This window comes from Monodon monoceros, unplaced genomic scaffold, assembly GCF_005190385.1.
Source record: "Monodon monoceros isolate NGI ecotype Baffin Bay Population unplaced genomic scaffold, NGI_Narwhal_1 Super_Scaffold_4, whole genome shotgun sequence".
NCBI lineage: Eukaryota > Metazoa > Chordata > Mammalia > Artiodactyla > Monodontidae > Monodon > Monodon monoceros.
In genome coordinates, this window is record NW_021703781.1 from 23,475,213 (window position 1) to 23,494,811 (window position 19,599).

Here is a 19,599-nt window from a genome sequence, read left to right on the forward strand (position 1 = left end):
ACTACCTGTGTCCCAGTGTAATTATTAATATCACCCTTTTCATTCTCAGAAGTGTCCTGGTTTGTATGATAAATTACATGATAACCTTACTTATGCATCCAAACCAGGGAAGACCGTGCAGTTATCAAAATTTATGTTTTAGACTATTTGATTATGTGAGAAGGTACCAATACTATACTGTTAAGTAGAAAAAAAGATTCAAAAGCAGTAAATATATTATTTACAATTTTATACATTAAAATTACTTTCAGGGCTTCCCTGGTGACGCAGTAGTTGGGAATCTGCCTGCCAATGCAGGGGATGCAGGTTCAAGCCCTGGTTCGGGAAGATCCCACATGCCGCAGGGCAATTAAGCCCATGCGCCACAACTACTGAGCCTGCATTCTAGAGCCCATAAGCCACAACTACAGAGCCCGAGTCCCACAAGTACTGAAGCCCATGTGCCCAGAGCCCGTGCTCCACAATAAGAGAAGCCACTGCAATGAGAAGCCCGCGCACTGCAACGAAGAGTAGCCCCCGCTCGCCACAACTAGAGAAAGCCCGCATGCATTAACGAAGACCCAATGCAGCCAAAAATAATAAATAAATAAATAAAAGAACTTTTAAAAAATTACTTTCATATACGTACAAAAAAAGACTGGAGGAAAATGCCTTCAAATGTTAATAGTGGTTATCACTGAGTGGTGGGGATTATGGATACTTTTATGTTTTCTTCATATTTTGTATCATCCAAATTTCTATAACTATCATATTTTACCTTTATGGTTAAAAAAACAGCAATGAGGAATAGGAGACAAGGAATGTAAACAATTCTTTTGGTTAAGGGTAACAACCAGGGAGGTTGTTACTGTTGTAATTGTTTAATAAGAAGGGGAAAAGTACAGGGAAAGAGCTGATTGGGAAGGAAAGCTTAAAAATGTAAATCAAAGAGAAAGAAAATATTAAGAAAGTGAGGGATTAGGAGAAAAGGAGAGGGATAGAATCAAGAATACACATGAAGAAGTTAGACAAGAACAGAAGAATGCATGCCTCTTTCAAAGATTAGAGGAAAGGAGGGAAGGGTGACTAAAGAGTTTAAAGGGGCAGTGGAACAAAAGATCTACCAGAAGCTGTAGCAACTCCTCCTGAATACAGAAGGGACACAGAGCCTAATAAGTATCAATTAGTTTCTTTAATTTAATTGAGTAGATTCTTTATATCCCATATCACTTTTCTCTTCCAGATAACATCATAAAATTACAAGCTTATGTACCAAATAACATGAAATCTTTTATTATATAGCTTCATGCTTCAGTTTTTGTGGGATTTTTAAAGAACGTTTTATTTTTGTAGTTCAGATTGACCTTCAGTTTACTGAACAGCTTTGAAGAGCAACTTTTCATTAGAGAAGACTGCCCTGATAGCCTTCCTACCACCATCCAAACTCCCAGGATGCCTGGAAGGCCAAGGAGTCAAGGTCAGCTGTATGCACAGGCTAGTCTCAAGACCTGATCCTCTTACCTTATAACAGGCGATTCCCAGCCCTAGCCAGGTAAGGCATGAAGGTGATCTCTTACAGACTTGCAGGTAGGTTTTCTTCGCCTTTTCGTACTGTAGAAAGAAAGCACCACTAAGCTATTGATCTGGAAGCTTCAAACACTGCATTTCTAGGATAACCATGAGGCTTCTGTAATTGTACTCCACACCAATCTAAGTTAGATGAGTCCTTGGATTATGTATATATATGTTTATATATATACATATATTTAAATATATTTTATATATATATATTAAAAAATATATATTTTTTTAAGACAACTTTTTAAGAGAAGTTTTAGGTTCACAGCAAAATTGAGAGGAAAGAACAGAGATTTTCCATTTACCCACTGTCCCCACACATGCATAGCCTCTCCCATTATCAACATCCCCAACCAGACTGGTACCTTTCTGTTAGTTAAGTCAAGCTAAGAATGCTTCTACTACTTTTAATAAAAGAAAGCTAAAATAATAGCTAAAATAACACTTACTGAGTTCTTAACAACTTTTTTAGTATCATAATGGTTAAAACCACAGACTCTAGTATTAGACTGCCTGGATTTGAACCCTGCTTCTATTAATTACTGGTTATCTGATGTTGGGCAAGTCACTTAACCTTTGGATGTAAAAGTGTCATCATCATATTACTACTCTTACTCCACAAAGACGGATGTTAATGCTTGAACTGTAATCAGGTCCCAGACAATGACCTGATTTACATAGTTACTCCCCATCTCTATTCCTCACCTCTTTCTCTTCCAGATATATCTGCCCCAGTCGCAGGAAGATGAAGTGCATCTCAGAAGCATCCACTACAAAACTAATGGTTCGCTCATAGCATGCCTTGGCCTCAGCATGATTTCCACTCAGAAAATAGAGATGGCCCTTCACGCCCCAGACGTTAGGGTTCTAAGAAAGTGAAGAACAAGTAGTACATGGGATGAGGTGGTATGTAAAAGTACATTAATGATCTTTGTTTAACATTTTAATTTAGATGAAGTCCATGTTCTTTTGCAAATTAGAAAGAGGGCCATTCAGTTGCACTGGGAGATACTGTTCTAGGACTGCCCTCTCATTTTTTTCTTGCATTCTTCAAAGCCATTTTGTCTTTGGGGAAAATATTAAGAAAAATATTCATGCATAACCATGATGATGTTCACAATGAGAAAGTAGAAGTTCAGGAAACTTGAAATAGATAAAGTGTCTGCTAAAGAGCTGTCCTTATCCTTTCTCTGTCCTTTGTAAAAGTCATGATTGATTAAGAAAAACAAATGGAAGGAAATTAGATAAATAAGTTTACTGACAGCTGATGACCCCCACCTCTAGTAACCAGAAATCTACCTGTGATATGGCATCACTACCTTTAAGAAGGCCTACTTGTCCCTTCTCCAAACTAAACTTAAGATGCTCTAGCAAAAGTTATTACCAGGTAGTCCATCTGAGCTGCTTGTTGAAGGTATTCCTCTGCTTTAGCAAAATCCTTCTTGAGTAGGTGTGTCTGGGCCAGCACCAAGTAATACTCACAGCTGGGGCCTCCATGAGGGCATAATAGCTCATGTGCAAGCACTCTGTGTACATACTGCAAGGAAAACTCAGATTATAAGAAACATGTAAATGACTGCATGGTGTCAATTCCATAGCTCTCACGGTTGAAGATTATGTCTCTGATAATAAATAATAAGAAACATATTATAGAATGAAACGATTATCAATTTCAAAAGGTTAGAGGTGAATTATAAACATTCAGCATATCATGGTTCCATTACCAGCTATTCATGTAGTAACATTTCCAAGTGAATTATCTACAGTACTGTATAATTCTGGTCTTGCTGGTCATACTAGATGAGTTTTAGCCTATTGTGTAGCAGACAAAGGCATTTCATCAACCACCCCATTTTCATACGAGGTAACATTTTCAGGCATTTGTGTTTATATGGAAACTTAGAGTGAGGCAAAACCTCCCTTTCTAAAATTCTAGACTCAGGATCTTAGAAACATAAATGTCTGTTTCTGATACACTCTCAAGCATTTGTTATGTTCACCAGTTTTATACTTTGGGCTATACTTTGTTTTTAATATGATATAAGGCCTGCAAATTTGACAAAGTCATATGTACTTGCTAAGAAGAGGGGAAACCCTTCTTCTCCTGCTGTTCTCATCTCAGCCTATAACATAGAAACTTCCACTAATAATGATACCTTCTTAGGAAAATACAGGGGGGGAGGCTCTGCAGCTGTTCCCTCTACCTGCATACTGACTCTTGGACATGGGGGAAAAGTGATTTATTTAATTAGGGAGACAGAGAGCCTATTTCTCTATTGTGAAAGGTTAGTATATTAAAGCCTCCTGTTTAACGTGGCCCACTCCCACCTAGTTCATAATTCTTGCCCTGTCTTGAGTTGCCCACCCTCAAGTGGCACATGCACTCTATAGGTTGAGGGCCAAATCTCTCGCCTCCTGGATCTTGCTCTCTCTCTTACTGCTCACTTCATGGATATGTTTCTCATTTCCTATGTGGTAGGTAGACCTTACAGGATGCTCTTCTTCTCTGAGAGGAGACTGCAATTCTCCAGCTGTTCCACCTGTGACTGCATGGGTAAATCAAATCTGGGACCAGTCACATATCCAGCCCAGTTATACCAATAAAAAATTAGTATTTTTATCTCCCCATATAGCACCGTGTATCTGTTTCCAATTGGTTCAGAACCTGGAAGGGAAGAAGGGTGTGCTTAGGCTCCTGTGAACCCCCAACACTCACATAACATGAGTTCCCACAATAAAGTAACATCAGGCTACATATGACTCAGAGTCTGATTTTGCTTTGCTGGTATTCTATAGGGAGCAGACTTGCAGTGAGGTCTCCTGATGCTCTCTGCAGAGAGTAGTTCATGTTTGAACGTTTATTCCATCGTGTCTATAGTGTGCTCTCAAAACATGTTTGATTTCTGCGTCATACACAGTTAAGCTTGAGAAGACATCACTATGATAGAATAAGTAGTTCATTAAAATCTTTCCCTCTACTTGCCCTTTTTCAAATATTCTGACCTGCACAGCATTGACCTTCATCAAGAAGCGTATGGTCTCCATGAAGATGGTGGCAGGAGTTTGGGAAACACTATAAAGGGTGGGATGCAGACAAGTAGATGACTCTTGACATTTTGATGCTTCTGAAAATATGATATTAAAATAATAGACAATTAGATATAAAGGAAAAATTCAGAAGCTCAGACACATAGCAGGGAGAGTATTCTACTCTAATACATGAGAGAAATTATAATCTTGAAAGCAATAGATTATTCTATAGCAATGGCCCCCAAGGAGATCTCAAAGGTTCTCGAGGTTATTCTACTGGTGGTTCCAAATGCAAGCTGAATGAAATAAAAGCTTTTTTTTTTTAAAAAAGTATTCAGATCTTCCTGAATGTCAAACAGATTTGTAGATACTCTGAATCTTTAGATACTGTAAAAATGAAAATTCATTGCCAGAAAATCATAGGTCTATAGTTGGCTACCTCTCTGAGCTAAATGTAAATCCTCACTATAGAAAGAGTTGCATTACTGAGACTGGATTTCAGAGTCTAGCCTCACATGAAGGAATTTAGACAATATTACAGATAAACTAATCAACTTCAAACAAGTTAAGATTGCCATTTTGGTCATCAAAAGAGTTTTCAACATTGTCTAGTTTGTTTATCCCCTTCTTCCAAGTGGAAATCTTTATTCTAATTACCTTTTTTTGATGGTATCTCCTTGATAAATGTGTTGGATGGTTTTTGGCTGGTAGTTGGATCCTGAGACTGTACAGACAAAATGGGTTCATGTGACTCAGACTGCAGGTTAGAGGATTCATCAAGAAATTCATCTAGAATGGATAATGGAGCTCCTAGTCCTAAAAAGATTAAATTTTAATGAGATAAAAACCTACCTTCCTACATTGTATATTAAAAGGTTATTACAGGAGATAAATACAATTAATTTCCAAAGCATAGGAAACATAACCCCTAAATATTGCATGGAAAGACTTGTTTTGCAGATTTTTTATATTTCTGAATAATTTAAAGAGTGCAAGCTAAACAGACAGCACAGCTCCTGCCACTATGACCCCCTAGTCAAACACTTCTGCCAGCCCAAGTCATGATAGTGTCAAACAAATACCTATTACAAAAGCTATATGCTAAGCCTAGAATCTCAAGAATCCAGAGGAGAAGATTAATATTTAGATAATATTAAAACCCTTTAAGGACAGGAATTCTATTTTATTTCACTGTTCAAAAATCACCATCATCGGGCTTCCCTGGTGGCACAGTGGTTGAGAGTCCGCCTGCCGATGCAGGGGACACGGGTTCGTGCCCCGGTCCGGGAAGATCCCACATGCCGCGGAGCGGCTGGGCCCGTGAGCCATGGCCGCTGAGCCTGCGTGTCCGGAGCCTGTGCTCCGCAACGGGAGAGGCCACGGCAGTGAGAGGCCCACGTACCAAAAAAAAAAAAAAATCACCATCATCATCATCATAAGTAGTTATATATGAACATGGCTATATGCCAGGTATTATATTAAGGATTGTAATGTACAATCTTATTTATTTTTCACAACACTATGAGATATACTTATTATGCTCCATTAAACAAAGTGAACCACAGAAAAGTTCAAAAATTTACTGAAGCTCTTAAACATTCCAAGCTGCCTCTCACATAAACAAATGTTTTAGGAATAAAAATAAAAAGCAATGCTGGTTAGGAAATGATCAGTGCCAGCTGGTTCTGAATCAGAAGAGGTCACTCTCAGCTAGAGAAAAAGATATGGCTTTGAAAAATAGGTAGAAGTTGGATAGGTAGAGAGGTAGGGGCTAAAGTATGGAAGTAGCAAGGTAATTATTTTTATGGGTATTGAGGATTGCATAGTAAAAATTAAGGAAAGGTAGGTTGGGGGCTAGACTGTATTGATATTTGAATGCTAGGAGTTTTCTTCTGTAGGAAAAAGAAGAGGTTTACAATGAAGAGTTTTGAGCAGAAAAATCAGAGGATGAAAGTGGGATTTTATGAAGATTACTCTAGCAGTACTATGCAGCAAGGAGAAAAAAATGTTGATGGAGACAAAGAAGTCTGTAATAAGGCTGTTATAACATTCTGAATATTGGTAATGGAGAGTAGTGGAAATATAAAAGGAAGATGTAGGGAGCATTTTGAAAGAAAACCAAATGGTCTGGGAAATCAACTTGATATTGGGATCAGGGGAAGCTCAAGCAAGCAACCAAGAAGAAGCAGGGATGACTCTGAGATCATGAGCTTGGGTGCCTAATATAGTGATGTAGAGTCAGTTTGAGATATGAGGAGATGAGTTAACTAGTGGAAAAATCCAACTGCTGGATTCTGGAGGGATGTCAAGGTTAAAGATAGAAATCTGGGGCTTCCCTGGTGGCGCAGTAGTTGAGAATCTGCCTGCCAATGCAGGGGACACGGGTTTGAACCCTGGTCTGGGAAGATCCCACATGCCGTGGAGCAACTAGGCCCGTGAGCCACAACTACTGAGCCTGCGCGTCTGGAGCGTGTGCTCCGTAACAAGAGAGGCTGCGACAGTAAGAGGCCCACGCACCGCGATGAAGAGTAGCCCCCACTCGCCGCAACTAGAGAAAGACCCAACACAGCCAAAAATAAATAAATAAAAAGTTTTAAAAAAAGATAGAAATCTGACAGTTATCAGAAGTGAAAATAGAAACTGTGAGGGTAGGTGAGCTCCTAGAAAGTAAGACAGTATTACTGGGAAATGATTACATCTAATGGGTGTGACAAGAAAGTGAAGCAATCAAAGGAAACCCAAACTATTGGAGATGGAGTTAATCCAACATGTATTTCAAGAAAAGAGAATGGTTAAATATGCAGACTGATCATTGAGAAGTGATGATCTTAATGAAAAAAATGAAACTGGAGAGGTGGCCAAAACGGCAGAGTAGGAAGACCCTGAACTCACTGCTTCCCATGGACACACCAAAATTACAACCACTTTCAGAACAACTATCTATGAAAATGGCACGGAGACTAGAAGAAAATATTTTCCACACCAAAGACTTAAAAAAGGAACCACAGTGAGATGGTAGGGGGGACAGGGACATGGTATAGTCAGGACCCACACCCTCAGGTTGGTGACCGACATACAAGAGGAATATCACAATCATAGAGGTCCTCCCCAAGGAGTGAGGGGTCATAGTTCTATATCAGGCTCCTCAAACTAGGGATCCTGAACCAGGAAGACATGCCCCCAGAACATCTGGCTCTGAAAACCACTGGCGCTTAGGATCAGGAGAGCTGAAGGACTATAGAAAATAGAGACTCCAATTTTAAAGGGAGTGCACAAAATCTCTCATGCTCCCAGTCCCAGTGCAGAGGCAGTAGTTTGAAAGAAGCCTGGGTCAGACCCACTTGCTGATCTTGGAAAGCCTATTGGATGGCAGGAGGCAACTGGTACTCCCTCTGGGGATGGAGACACTGTTGACAGCCATTTGGGGATCATTCTACCATGATAACACTGGTACTGGCAAGTGCCATTTTAGAATCCTCCCTCTAGCTTATTACCACTGGGGACTGACCCCACCCACCAGGGGGTTGGCACAAGCCATGAGCCCTCCTGGAGCTCACAGACAGCTGCACAGGGATACAGCCTAGCCCACCAGTGGGCCAGCACCAGCCCCAATTCCCCCCAGGGCTGCACAGCCAACCACACAGGAAGCCTACTGTGCCCTCCAGTGGGCCCTCAGCCACCACATGAGGCACTGCCTCACAGACAACTGGGCCAGGGCCCAGCCCCGCCTACCAGCATGCCCACATTAGTTCACCTTGCCACAAAAGAAGAATGCATGCAGCCTACATACAGAATACCTCTAGAGCATATAGCTCTGGTGACCAGAATCGAGTGCCCTGCTGGGCCCCATTGGACATCTCCTACATAAGGCCATTTCTTCAAGATTGGGAAATGTAACCAACTTACCTGCCTACCACACAGAAATAAACAGAGAATTGGGCAAAACGAAGAGAGAGATGAATATGTTACCAATGAAAGAACAAGACATAACCTCAGTAAAAGAACTAAAAAAAGTGGAGATAAGCAATCTTTCCACTTCTTTCAATCATCTTCAGTTGCCTTTATCAGTTTTTTATAGTTCTCAGCGGATAAGTCTCTCACCTCCTTGGTCAGGTTTATTCCTATGTATTTTGTTTTGTTTTGTTTTTTGGATACGATTTTAAAAGGATTGTTTTTTGTTTTGTTTTGTTTTGACTTTCCCTTTCTGATATTTCATTGTTAGTGTAAAGAAATGCAACATATTTCTGTATGTCAATCTTGTATCCTGCTACCTTGCTGAATTTGTTTATCAGTTCTAGAAGCTTTTGTGTGAAATCTTTAGGGTTTTCTCCATATAGTATCATGTCATGTGCATATAATGACAATTATACCTCTTCCCTTACAATCTGGATACCTTTTATTTCTTTTTTTTGTCTGATTGCTGTGGCTAGGACCTCCAATACCATGTTGAATAGAAGGGGTAAGAGTGGGCATCCTTGTCTTGTTCCAGATTTTAGTGGGAAGGCTTTTAGCTTTTCACCGTTGAGTATTATATTAGCTGTGGGTTTGTTATAAATAGCTTTTATTATGTTGAGATATGTTCCCTGTATACCTACTTTGGTAAGAGTTTTTAATCATGAATTGATGTTGAATTTTGTCAAACGCTTCTTCTGCATCTATTGAGATGATCATGTAGTTTTTGTCTTTTCTTTTGTTGATGTGGTGTATCACATTGATTGATTCGCATATGTTGAACCGTCCTTGTGAACTTGGGATAAATCCCACTTGGTCATAGTGTATGATCTTTTTTACGTGTTATTGGATTCGGTTTGCTAATATTTTGTTGAGAATTTTTCATTAAATACAAAGTTAAAAGAAAAGATATAATAAATATATAAGCAGAAATCAATAAAATTAAAATAGAAAATTAATAAAGATTAATGAAACCAAAAGTTGGCTCTTTGAAAAGATCAATAAAATCAATAAACCGTTAGCCAGGCTAACTAAAAAAAAAAAGAAAGAAAGAAAAAGAGGACATATTACTAATATCAGAAATGAAAGAAGAGACATCACTACAGATCCCATGGACATTAAAAAGATAGTAAAGGGCTTCCCTGGTGGTGCAGTGGTTAAGAATCTGCCTGCCAATGCAGGGGACACGGGTTTGAGCCCTGGTCCAGGAAGATCCCACATGCCGCGGAACAACTAAGCCTGTGTGCCACAACTACTGATCCTGCACTCTAGAGCCCACGAGCCACAACTACTGAACCCTCGTGCCACACTACTGAAGTGCACGCACCTAGGGCCCATGCTCTGCAACAAGAGAAGCCACTTCAATGAGAAGCCCACACACCGCAACAAAGAGTAGCCCCCACTCGCCGCAACTAGAGAAAGCCCATGTGCAGCAACAAAGACCCAATGCAGCCAAATAAATAAATAAATAAAATTTTATAAAAGATAGTAAAGGAATATTATGAACACTTATGTGCCCACAAATTTAATAACCTAGATGAAATGGACCAACTTCCTAAAAAACATAATCTTCCAAAACTTACACAAGGAGAAACAAACAATCTGAATAGGACTATATCTGTTAAATATACTGAATCAGTAATTGATAACCTTCCAATACAGAAAATACAAGGGTCAGATGGGTTCACTGATGAATTCTCCCAAACATTTAAAGAAGAGATTATACCATTTCTATACAATATCTTTAAGAGGACAGAAGCAGAAGGAATACTTCCTAAGTCATTCTATGAGGCCAACATTTTCCTAATACCAAAACCAGACAAAGACTTTACAAGACAAGAAAACTACAGACTATTATCTCTCATGAACATAGACTCAAAAATTGTCAACAAAATATTAGCAAATCAAATTCAACAATATATAAAAGAATTATACACCATGGCCAAATAGGATTTAACGTAGGTATGCAAGGCTGGTTGAACTTTCAAAAATTGACTAATGTAATCCAGAATATCAACAGGCTAAAGAAGAAAATCATATGATCATATCAATAGATGCAGAAAAAGCACTTGACAAAATCTAATGCCTCTTCAAGATAAAAACTCTCAGTAAACTAGGAATTGAGGGAAACTTCCTGGACTTGATTAAGAATATCTACAAAAAACTATAGCTATCATCATACTTAGTGGTAAGAAACTTGAAGTTTTCCCACAAGATCAGAAACAAGGGAAGGATGTCCCTTCTCACCACTGCTTTTCAACATCATACATTATACTGTAAGTCCTGGCTATGTAACAAGACAAGAAAAAGAAATAAAAGAAATACAAATTGGGAAGGAAGGAATACAAATTGAGAAGGAAGAAATACAACTGTCCTTGTTTGCAAAAGATATGATTGTCTATGTAGAAAGTCCAAAAGAAGTGACCAAAAATACTCCTGGAACTAATAAGCAATTATAGCAAAATTGCAGGATACAAGGTTAATATATAAAAGTTAATCTATATACCAGCAACAAATAAGTGCAATTTGAAATTTAAGCACAACACTATCTATATTGGCATCCAAAAAAAGAAAAACTTAGGTATAAATCTGACAAAATATATACAAGTTCTGTATAAGGAAAACTACAATCTATGATGAACTAAATCAAAAAAGAACTAAATAAATGGAGAGATAGTTCATGTTAATGGATAGGAAGATTCACTATCATCAGGATGTCAGTTCTTCCCAATTTGATCTATGGATTCAATGCAATCCCAATCAAAGTCCCAGAAAGTTATTCTGTGGATATCAAAAAACTGATTCTAAAGTTTATATGGAGAGGCAAAAGACACAGAACAGCTAACATAGTATTTAAGGAGAACAAAGTTGGAGAACTGACCCTACCTGACTTCAAGACTCACTATAAAGCTTCAATAATCAAGACAGCGTGGTACTGCCAAAAGAATACACAAATAGATCGGTGGAACAGAATAGGGAGCCCAGAAATAGACCCACATTAATATAAACTAATATTTGACAAAAAAACAAAGGTAATACAATTGAGCAAAGATAGACTTTTCAGCAAATAGCAGTGGAACAATTGGACATCTACATGCAAAAAAATGAATCTAGACAACACAGACATCATAACATCACAAAAATTAACTCAAAATGGATCACAGGGCTTCCCTGGTGGCGCAGTGGTTGAGAGTCCGCCTGCAGATGCAGGGGACACGGGTTCGTGCCCCGGTGCGGGAGGATCCCACATGCCGCGGAGCGGCTGGGCCCGTGAGCCATGGCCACTGAGCCTGCGCGTCCGGAGCCTGTGCTCCGCAACGGGAGAGGCCACAACGGTGAGAGGCCCGCATACCGCAAAAAAAAAAAAAAAAAAAAAATGGATCACAGAACTAAGTGTAAAATGCAAAAACTATAAAACTCCTAGAAGATAACATAAGAGAAAACCTAGATGACATTGAGTATGGCTATTTAGATAGAACACCAAAGGCATGACCCATGAAAGAAGGAATTGACAAGCTGGACTTCACTGAAACTAAAAACTCAGGCTCTGCAAAGGACAATGTGAAGAGAATGAGAAGACAAGCCATAGGACTAGGAGAAAATGTTTGCAAAAGACACATCTGATAAAAGAATCAAAATATACAAAGAACTCTTAAAACTAACAATAAGAATATAAAGGACTTGATTAAAAAGTGGCCAAAGACCTTAACATACATCTCACCAAAGAAGATATACAGATGGCACATAAGCTTTTAAGATACTGCATATAATATGTCACCAGGCATGGTGATAATGGGGAAAAAAGACTATGCATGTGTGGAGGCAAGAAGTATACGTGAAATCTCTATACTTTCCTTTTAATCTTGCTGTGAACCTAAAACTACTCTAAAAAATAAAGTGTATTTAAAAATAAAAGATTAATATGAAAAATCATATTCTAATAAATTTTTAAACCTAGATGAAATTGATGAACTCTAAAAAGTATAAAATACCATGAATAACACAATAAGAAATATAGAATGCAAATTCTTAAAGATTAAGAAAATGAAATGATAGTCAATACCTCCTTTGCCAAAAACTCCTGGTCCCAGTTGTTTTATGGTTGAGTTCTGCCAAATGTTTAAGTCAAAATCAACTGTATCATATATAAGTTGATACAGAAGAGCAAAGGAAAGGTGCCTAATAATCTTGATTATAAAAATAGATGACAGGGGGCTTCCCTGGTGGCGCAGTGGTTGAGAGTCCGCCTGCCAATGCAGGGGACATGGGTTCGTGCCCCGGTCCGGGAAGATCCCACATGCCGCGGAGCGGCTGGGCCCGTGAGCCATGGCTGCTGAGCCTGCGCGTCCGGAGCCTGTGCTCCACAACGGGAGAGGCCACAACAGTGAGAGGCCTGCGCACCGCAAAAAAAAAAAAATAGACGACAAAAGAAAATTACAGGCTATTTCATTTATGAACATAGATGCAAAGATCCAAAATAAAGCATTAGCTATTCAAATCCAAAGGTATATTAAAAACTAATACATTATGATCAAGTAGGATTTCCAATTATTGCAAGAATTGTTCAATATAAAAGAAATTTGTCAATGTTGTTCACTGTATTAATAGATAAAAGGAGAAAATTATTTTTTTCAACTGATGCAGAAAAAGAATTTGATAAAGATCAACACCTATTAATGAAAAAAACTCTTTGGAAATTAAGAATAGAAGAGATCCTCCTTAATTCAGTAAAGGTTTTTCAGAAAAAGCTTACAGCATATTTTATATTTAATAGACAAACTTTAAACTCATTCCCCTTAAGACAGGAAAGAAGACAACGCTGAACAACACAACTAATATACAACATATTATTGTAGATAATAAAAAGACATGAGTAGTATGAGGATTGGGAGGAAAACGTAACACTGTCATTATTGGCAGATGATATGATAATCATATTCTGGAAAAAAATAACAGAATTAATAATCTACTTGAATCAATAAGAGTCAAACAAGATTGTCATATACAAGTTCAATCTAAAAAGCAATAGTATACACTAAAATCTAAAATGTAGAAAATCAACAGCATACACTAAAAAATACAGCAATAACCAACTAGAAAACATAATTAAAATAAGATACTATTATGATAGCAATGGAATCTATAAAATATCTATGAATTACTTAAACAGGGCCTCACTGGAAAAAAAATGTTATAACTTTAATAAAGAACCCAGAAGATGACCAGAGTAAATGGAGAGATCCTCCACACACTTGGATGGAATGGTTTAATAATATGTAGATGTTAATTATCCCTAAATTTATCTATAAATTCAATACAGTCCAAATAAAATTTCCAACTGGATTTTTAATGTACTTGATAAACTCACTATAAAATTCATACAGATGAATAAACATTCATGAATAGGTAAGTCAGGTATAAAAAAGGCAAATAAATGGGAGAACCTCATATGTCAGATACGAAGGCATACTATAACACCACAGCAATAAAAAGAGTGTGATATTGTTTTAAGATCAGACAAATGAGACAGAACAGAGAGCTCAGAGACATATATACCTTAAATCAAAGGATAAAAGATGATGGTTTGGGCTTCCCTGGTGGCGCAGTGGTTGAGAGTCCGCCTGCCGATGCAGGGGACACGGGTTCGTGCCCCGGTCCGGGAAGATCCCACATGCCACGGAGCGGCTGGGCCCGTGAGCCATGGCCGCTGAGCCTGTGCGTCCGGAGCCTGTGCTCCGCAACGGGAGAGGCCACAACAGTGAGAGGCCCGCGTATCGCAAAAAAAAAAAAAAAAAAAAGATGATGGTTTAATAGATGGTTTTGAGAAAACCAGATCTATATGTGGAGAAAAATAAAATTTGATGCCTACCTTGCATCACAGTCAAAGATGGAATCCTGATAGATTAAAGATCTAAGTAGGGACTTCCCTGGTGGCATAGTGGTTAAGAACCCGCCTGCCAATGCAGGGAACACAGGTTTGAGACCTGGTCTGGGAAGATCCCACATGCCGCGGAGCAACTAAGCCTGTGTGCCACAACTACTGAGCCTGCGCTCTAGAGCCCGTGAGACACAACTACTGAGGCCGCGTGCCACAACTACTGAAGCCCACACACCTAGAGCCCGTGCTCCGCAACAAGAGAAGCCACCACAATGAGAAGCCCGCATGCTGCAATGAAGAGTAGCCCCCGCTCACTGCTACTAGAGAAAGCCCACGTGCAGCAACGAGGACCCAAGGCGGCCAAAAATAAATAAATAGAATAATAAAAATAAATTTTAAAAATGATCTAAATGTAAAACTAATATTATAAAGTTAACTGAAGAAAATGTGACTTGAGGCAAGAACCATTTAAACAAAACTTCAAAGGCACAAAACTACAAAGCATTTGGAGAGTTGAACAACACAATCAACTAATTAAACCTACTTATAGAGCACTCCACTCAATGACAGCAGAATACACACTCTTTTCAAGTGTATATGGGATCAAGACAGATCAAACACTAGACCATAAAACAAGTCCAAATAAATTTAAAAGGATTCAAATCATGCAAAGCACATTTTCTAATCACAATGAAATTAAATTAGAAATAAAAAACAAAGACATCTGGAAAAATCCCCAAATATTTAGAAAATAAAAAACATACTGTTAGATAACCCAGGGTCCCAGCTATTCAACTTCTAAGTATTTACCCAAGATAATTAAAGTATATGTCTATACAAAGACTTGTACATAAATATCCATAGCAGCTTTATTTTAATAGTCCCAAACTAGAAACAACCCAAATATATATCAACAGGTGACTAAATAAACATACCGTGGTATCTCTGTACATCAGGATACTATTTAGAAATAAAAAATGATGAACTACTGATATGGGCAGCAACATATTTGAAACTCAAAATAATTAGGCTTAGTGGAAGAAGTCAGACAAAAAAAGAGTATATACTGTGTGATTCTGCTTAATTCTAAAATTCTAGAATATGCAAACTCATCTATAGTGATAGAATATGCAAACTCATCTATAGTGATAGAAAGTTGATTGGTGGTTATCTGGAAATAGGAGCAAGAGAAAGAGATTATAAATGGGCGCAAGGGAAGTTTTGGGGATTTTGGATATGTTCATTATCTTGATTGTGGTGATGTTTCCATGGGTGTGTTCATATGTCAAAACATCAAATTGTACATTAAATATGTGCAGTTTATGAAATGTCCATTATACCTCAAACTGTTGAAAATATATGTTCACAAAATAACAATGTACAATAACTTATAAACAAAATAACATATGGAAGAAACACATGAACAAAAATACACACATTAAACACATTAGAATGACTGATTTCCTAAAGTGGAGGAAAGGAGAATGTCAATGAAGAACAGGAAAAAAATACAGTGTATAAATAAACAAATAAATTTAACAATCACAAGAATGGGGCCTTACATACTGGGGAAGAGAGTGAGGGGAAAAAGAATGAAATTTACTCAGCTAAAATGATACCCCTTTTAGGGATACACAGAGACAGTAAATTCTCTAAGTCTCAGAAAACTGAATAGCAACAAGTAGAAGCTTCCAACTTTCCGTCACATGAATGAGGAAACACTTAGAAGGACTCTTTCCTGGTATCCCTGGAACAACTCAAAACTCCACCTTCTCATTCATTTAACAGCTATTTACTGAGTACCTACTATGTGCCAGGTCCTACTCATAAGGCCAGTAATTTTTTCCAATAGCCACTCATCATCTCCCTGGTCCTACCTGCTGGGACTTCCACCTTGACTGCTGCTGTAGAAGAACCACTGGTTATTCCCCAAGGGCCTAAACAGGAGTCGTCTTTCCCTCCTTCTTCAACATACTCCACAGTACTGGTGCTCCTGTGCTTTGTAACTTGTGCCTGAAGCACTCGTGCCTGAAGCTGTTTGAAGGCTTCATGAAATGCCATTTCCATTCGAATATCATTGTTTTGAATTTCATAGTACAAGCCTGAAGAAAAAAAGATGTTGAAATAAATGTGACTAATTTCCCACCATCATATACTGAAGAATGACAACATTTCACTTAAATTTCCCACACTTTTACTAAAGTTTAAGAACTACACGATGAGCCATTTAAGAGTGGAAAGAGAAAGGGAAAATCTTCTAATGAAAGAAAACACATTCATATCGCAGGAAAATATCAAACCAAGTAAAGTCCAGGCTACAACATTAGTTGGCTCCAAGCAAGTAGCATCTTCAAAGAAAATTTCTGCCTGTTCATAGTTCTCCATCAGGACAGCCAGGACACCACACAGCAACAAGCTGAGAAGAGACCACCAACATGATTAACAACATGGTCCCATGTCACAGTCATGGAACCAAGACAATTTCATATAGAAGCTTATCTGCTCCTACTCATTCCTTATCTCCCTTCCAACCATACCTGTGGATATGATTCTGGTTCAGGGAAAGGGCTTTCCGAAAACACTCTTGTGCTTTGATATTGTCTTCAGTTAGGAGGCAGAAGGCACCGTAGTCCAGCCAGTGCTCCAGGTTCTGGGGCTCACGAACCAACCTCTATCACATGAAACATCAGGAGGACCAAGGTTATTGTGACGCTATGTCATATTCTTCATGCACATAACATCACACAGTAAGCACTCCGTAAATACTATAAGCTCTATGAAAGTAGAAACTATGACTAAGAAGTCATAGAACAGTCCGAATGCCTAGAACAGTCACTTCTCTGGCTTATAGTATGTGGTCAATAAATATTTGATGAAATAATGTAAAAAATGAATCCTCAACTCATTGCTTCCTAGTGTCAGTGTTCTGGTCATCATACGCTCATCCAATTACTTGGGAACCAAAAGGTTCATTTTATATTTCATTTTAAAGATTTACATATAATCATTTCTGTCACAGTCTTGAGAATGCAAACATAAGCTTATCCACAAATATGTAATAATAAAAGTAACTCATAATGAGTTAAAACTATAAAACATTGCTGAAAGAAATTAAAGAAGACATAAACAAATGGAAATACATTCCATGTTCACAGATTGCAAGACTTAATATTGTTAAGATATCATACAGTCCGAAGCAATTTACAGATTCAATGCAATATCTATCAAAATTCCAATGCTGTGTTTTGCAGAAATATAAAAGCCCATTCTAAAGTTCATATGGAATCTTAAGGGACCCTGAATATCTAAAGCAATCTTAAAAAAGAACAAAACTGGAAGACCCACACTTCCTGATTTCAAAACTGATAAAGCTATAGTAATCAGCCTGATACTGGTATAAAGACAGACATAGAGACCAAGGGAACAGAACAGAGAGCCCAGAAATAAATCGTAGCATATATGGTCAAATGACTTTTGACAAAGGTGACAAGACCATTCAATAGGGAAAGGACAGTCTTTTAAGCAAACTGTGCTAAAAAAACTGGATATCCACATGCAAAGATTGAAGTTGGACCCTTACCTAATACCATATACCAAAAATAACTCAAATGAATCAAAAACCTAAATGTAAGACCTAAAACTATAAAACTCTGAGAAAACAGGGCAATAGCTTCACAACATTGGATTTGATTTTTCCTACAGCTGGCTATGTTCCCATTAAGTACGCATTTTTCCCTCTCCCCACACCAAAACCTTTGCACCAGAGGAGGGGCGTCCTGAAGCAACTGGGGCCCATGTGCATACAGAGGTCCACTGCACTGCCTGTGTAGGCATCAGCGGCTCTTCTCAGATGCAACCCAGGGTCGAGTCTTTTCCCTGGTTGTGGCCCCCCAGATCCAATGCTGCTGTGGCATGGTCTAAGTGGGGCTGGAACATTGGCTTGGCCTGGGCCCAGGTGCATGGTGAGGCAGCCATGGGAAACCTGGCAGCCAGTAGGGCAGACCTATCTCTGCCTTGCCTCAAGGGCAAGCCAGGATGCTTGCACCCCTCAGGAGCGGAGTCCAGGCTTCTCCAGCCTTTTTATCCGTCCCAGCAGTTCTCCAACCAGCCAAGGTGGCTTGTCTCCTCTGCATAGGAACCCAGGACTGGGATACCCAGTCTGTAGCTTGACCTACTCACTCCCCAGTGTGGGTATACACCAGTGCAATCTCCCCTTTCCTCTGAGTCCCCTCCGAGGGGCACAGATCCTAACCAGATCTCCCCTTCTACTTTTCTTCCCCTTCTACTCAATTGTGTGTGTATCTTTCTTAGAGCCTTGGTTGTACAGGAGTCCTTCTGCCAGTTTCCAGTTAGTTTTCAGTGAGAATTGTTCTACATGTAGATGTATTTTTAATGTGTTCGTGGTGGGGAGGTGAGCTCCATGCCCTCTTACTTTGCCATCTTGATCTCTGCCTCTCGAGGTTCATTTTCTGCATACGGATAACCAACTGTTCTAACACAATTTTTTGAAAAGACTATCCTTTCTGCATTGAATTTGTAAACAACTTTGTCGAAAACATAATGGCCTTATTTGTGTGCACCTATATTTGGACTCTGTTTTATTGATCTATGTGTCTATCCTTTCACCAATAAGGCTGGATTTTAAACAATCAGAAACTACTATTTATTATACCCATATTGTACAAATAGCACTAATGACAACCACCAGAAAGATGTTTAATTACCTCTTCATAGTACACTGTTGCCATTTCATAGTTCTCATTGACTTCTGCTTCAAATGCAAAGAGTCGAAGCTGTTCACTGCTGGTATAAATGGTTGAAGGAGTGCCTTGGACATCATCTGGCATGGCCTTGTCATCATCAAGATGTTAGGCAGACAAAATGAAGCAATTACAAGTAGAGAAGTTTTATAAGAATAAACCAAATGTGAGACTCTAGTCATGATGTCAAAAATGATATTGAGGTTTTGTACAGTCTTGCCAATACACTAAGAGAGTGAGAGTGAACCAAAGGATGAATATCAAGGGTGAAATAGAATCTCAGGTATCTGAGTACCAACAGTCTAAGCTCATGGAAGTGAGTAAAAAATTATTCAGGGCACAACTGCTCTCTTCAACCCTTAGGGCAGCCAGAATCCCTAAGTCACTTCTAACCTCAAACAGCTTCTTTCACTTTCTCTAGTG

At 38.7% G+C, this 19,599-nt stretch overlaps 1 protein-coding gene across 1 annotated transcript in view; it reads right to left on the bottom strand.

The window, feature by feature from the left end:
* The window catches only part of CFAP70 (cilia and flagella associated protein 70), an 87,689-nt gene that overhangs the window by 13,350 nt on the left and 54,740 nt on the right, over window positions 1-19,599 (bottom strand). The window contains exons 17-25 of the mRNA XM_029201293.1: window positions 19,141-19,266; window positions 16,954-17,087; window positions 16,717-16,832; window positions 16,294-16,518; window positions 5,245-5,403; window positions 4,561-4,682; window positions 2,942-3,094; window positions 2,263-2,424; window positions 1,501-1,590 (exon numbers count right to left, since the gene is read on the bottom strand). Coding sequence (XP_029057126.1) covers window positions 1,501-1,590; window positions 2,263-2,424; window positions 2,942-3,094; window positions 4,561-4,682; window positions 5,245-5,403; window positions 16,294-16,518; window positions 16,717-16,832; window positions 16,954-17,087; window positions 19,141-19,266 — 1,287 coding nt within the window. The remainder of the gene's footprint in view (window positions 1-1,500; window positions 1,591-2,262; window positions 2,425-2,941; window positions 3,095-4,560; window positions 4,683-5,244; window positions 5,404-16,293; window positions 16,519-16,716; window positions 16,833-16,953; window positions 17,088-19,140; window positions 19,267-19,599) is intronic.